Below are 3,755 nucleotides of genomic sequence, written 5' to 3'. Positions count from 1 at the left end.
TGGGTGAGCTGTCATATTGGACACAACATGCTCTGGGTGTCAGTTTATTGATCAGATTCATTCAGTTAATCAGATTGGTAACTTTGGTGTCTTTAACTCACAATATTAGATACTGATTTTGTTGCTTGTTTCCTTGCCAAGAAATCCTGCTGTGGGCTTTCAGAACTGTCTTCTGATCATTCTGTCAAACTGAGGCTGCAGGCCTGATGTCCTGGCCCTATGCAAAACAAAAAAAATGTTGGGCTCAGACCTAAGCATTTGCTTCAGTTAACAGAAGAGGCAACATGGGCAGTAGCAACCGGACCTCCTCCCCTGTGTCCAGCTTCATCCTCCTGGGCCTCTCCGCCCACCCGAAGCTGGAGAAAACCTTCTTTGTGCTCATCCTGCTAATGTACCTGGTGATCCTGCTGGGCAACGGGGTCCTCATCCTGGTGAGCATCCTCGACTCCCACCTGCACACACCCATGTACTTCTTCCTGGGGAACCTCTCCTTCCTGGACATCTGCTACACCACCTCCTCTGTTCCCCTCATTCTGGACAGCTTCCTGACCCCCAGGAAGACCATCTCCTTCTCAGGCTGTGCCGTGCAGATGTTTCTCTCCTTCGCCATGGGAGCCACGGAGTGTGTGCTCCTGAGTATGATGGCGTTTGATCGCTATGTGGCCATCTGCAACCCCCTTAGATACCCTGTGGTCATGAGCAAGGCTGCCTATGTGCCCATGGCTGTCAGCTCCTGGGCAGGTGGAATTGCTGCCTCCACGGTTCAAACATCTCTTGCAATGAAGCTGCCCTTCTGTGGAGACAATGTCATTAATCACTTTACATGTGAGATCCTAGCTGTCCTGAAACTGGCCTGTGCTGACATCTCTATCAATATCATCAGCATGGGGGTGACAAATATAATCTTTCTGGGGGCCCCAGTTCTCTTTATTTCTTTCTCCTACATCTTCATCCTTGTGACCATCCTGAGAATCCCCTCTGCCGAGGGGAGGAAGAAGGCCTTCTCCACCTGCTCTGCCCACCTCACCGTGGTGATCGTCTTCTATGGGACCATCCTCTTCATGTACGGAAAGCCCAAGTCCAAGGACCCACTGGGGGCAGACAAGCAGGACCTTGCGGACAAGCTCATCTCCCTCTTCTATGGGGTGGTGACCCCCATGCTGAACCCCATCATCTACAGCCTGAGGAACAAGGATGTGAGGGCCGCTGTGAGGAACCTGGTGGTCCTTAAGAAAAGCTTCACCTAGTGGTGTTTGGAGAACAGATATTCCCATAGTTCTGTGCTTCTTAGCTGTGCTCATCCACAAATCTCAGATACAACATGTTCTCTAATGGAGCTGCATGTGAAATTTGGCATTCTGAAAATGATACTTCACATGTACTAAAGAATAGAACACAATTAAAATGTTGAAACCTAAGACTGGCTAGGCATGTGACTTAAAGGACAGAAATGGCTTGCTGCTAAAAACGGGGTCGGGGTGGGCTCGGGGATCTCATTTTCTACTATTCAAGTTGGAGTTTGCCTTTCTAAGCAGATTGTTACTCTATTTGGGGAAAAGAACATCCTGTGATATCTGAAACTGCATCCATGGTTTCAGGAGCTCAGGGGTGTGTTCTTGTTTAAGTGAGCCAGGCCAGTGTGATCTCTCGCCCCACGATGTGATTTTTACCTTTCCCTGTAAGCACAGAGCCCATGCATACCCTCAGAGCCCTGTGAATGGGACACGGCAAGAAATCTGGATAAATTCCAACTTCTTATTCATAGGCTAACAGTATTTTAAATTTATTTTATTTTTTGTTTCTGTGTATGTGTGCGTGTGACTGCATTTTCGTTTGTTTGTATATGTTGTGTGTGTGTGTTTTGTGTTGGGGTGTGTGTGTGCACACACTTGTATGCCCTTGTCTTTAGAGCCAGCAAAAGGTGCCAGAGCTACTGGGGCTGGAGTTGCAGGCAGTTGTGAGCCACCAGTCTTGGGTGCTGAGTCCTCCACAAAGAGCAGCAAGTACTAACCACTGAACCACCCCTCCAGCTTCTTTCTGCCAACAATACATAAACTCCAAAGCAGGGGGGTCAGGAAGATGCTGGTGGACGACAGATTTCAGAGACTTTATCTACAATGTAAAACAAAACTCAATGCTGTGACCTTTATAATTAAGGGAGCTGGGAACTAACCAGGGTGCGTCATAATGTTTCCATCCTAGCAGGGCAGGTCTGCAGAGGATGTTAGAACACGTTTAGAAAATCACTGTGGTGTGGATATAAAATATCCCTTATAGGCTCATATCTTTGAATACTTGGTCCCAGATGGGGTGCTGTTTGTGGAAACTTCAAGGAATGGTGTGTCAAGTCGCTGGGGAGGAGCTAGATCGGAGGGTTATAACTTGGCCCTGAGTTCAGCCAGAGCACTATCTGCTTCCAGAGTGTTAACATGCTGTAACTAACCATCTCCCTCAAGCTCCTGTTACCCCAGCTAGGGACTGCTTCTACCCGATTGCCATGGTGGACTGTGCCCCTTCCAACTGTGAGCCAAAATAAATGCTGGAAACTCCTGCTGTTTGGGAGACTTCTTCTTTGGCAAGAAGATTACAAGTTCAAGACCAGTCTGGGCTCCTTAGTAAGAGACTTTGTCTCCAAATAAAGTTCAAGATAAGAAAATAACAGTGATGGTAAAGAGGCTGGTGGTGCAGCCCAGTGGTTAGAGCGCTTGCCCGGCTAGCTGAGAGGAGGCTTAGGATCAGTCCCTAGCACTGGGGAAACAGCAGCTCCAATAATATTTCCTTCTTCCTGAGGTTGTTTCTGACAGGTATTTTATCACGATGACCAGTAAGCTAACAGAAGCTCACAGCGTGGAAGCAGGACTGCACCACGGAGCTACGTTTTGGGGTGACTCTTTTTCTTTCTCTTCCCTGACCCCCTCGATATACGATTTAAAACTTTAGGAAAGTGAGAGAAATAATCCAGGCACTCACCCCCCCCCCAGGTCTGACAATGATCTGCCACAGCCAATCTGCTCATCCACACTCCAAAGACAGCTTCTTCCTCTGCCGCCACCCACTGTATGAGGAGAGTGTGGAGAAGTCAGTCCCAGGACTTTGCGTAAGCCTGGCAACCCCTGAGCTAGGTCCCCACCTTACTTGTCCCTCTCCTGGGTTATTTTGATGCAAATCCCAGGTGGTCAGACAATCTATGTATAAATCTTGCAGTATTCGTCTCTAAGGTTATTAGTGCCATGTGTGCTGGCTAGTCTTATGTCAACTTGACCAAAACTATGGTCATCTGAGAGGAGGGAACCTCAACTGAGAAAATGCCTTAGAAGATCCAGCTGTAGGCAGGCCTGTAGAGGTTTTTCTTAGTTAATGATTGATGGGGGGGGGCGGGGGCAGACCATTGTGAGAGGACCACCCTTGAGATGGTGGTCCTGGGGTGTGTAAAGAAGCAGGCTGAGCAAGCCATGAGGAGTAAGCCAGTAAGCAACACCCGTCCATGGCCTCTGCATCAGCTCCTGCCTCCAGGTTCCTGCCCTGTTTGAGTTCCTGCTTTGACTTTCCTGATGAATAGCTATATGGAAGTGTAAGCAGAACACACTTGCTCCATTATTTTTTTTTGTTAGACTCATGTAACCCAGGCTGGCCTCAACCTGATCCTCCTGCCTCAGCCTCCAAAGTGCTAAAATCATAGTCATGCACCACCACACTCTGCTCCCAAACCGTTACACATGCTTTATTTCAGTGCGTTCAACTGAACTAGGAGCAGC

At 48.3% G+C, this 3,755-nt stretch overlaps 1 protein-coding gene across 1 annotated transcript; it reads left to right on the top strand.

Moving 5' to 3' along the window:
• Positions 1 to 284: 284 nt before the first annotated feature.
• LOC110338733 (olfactory receptor 13C7) lies at positions 285 to 1,247 on the top strand. The gene has a single exon (XM_021222136.1). It carries the CDS (start codon positions 285 to 287, stop codon positions 1,245 to 1,247), a length of 963 nt encoding a protein of 320 aa, XP_021077795.1.
• The last annotated feature ends 2,508 nt before the right edge of the window (positions 1,248 to 3,755 follow it).

The sequence above is a fragment of the Mus pahari genome, chromosome 22 (assembly GCF_900095145.1).
Source record: "Mus pahari chromosome 22, PAHARI_EIJ_v1.1, whole genome shotgun sequence".
Classification (NCBI taxonomy): Eukaryota; Metazoa; Chordata; class Mammalia; order Rodentia; family Muridae; genus Mus; species Mus pahari.
Note: the sequence above shows the minus strand (reverse complement) of the source record. Positions and strands in the feature narration are given on the sequence as shown.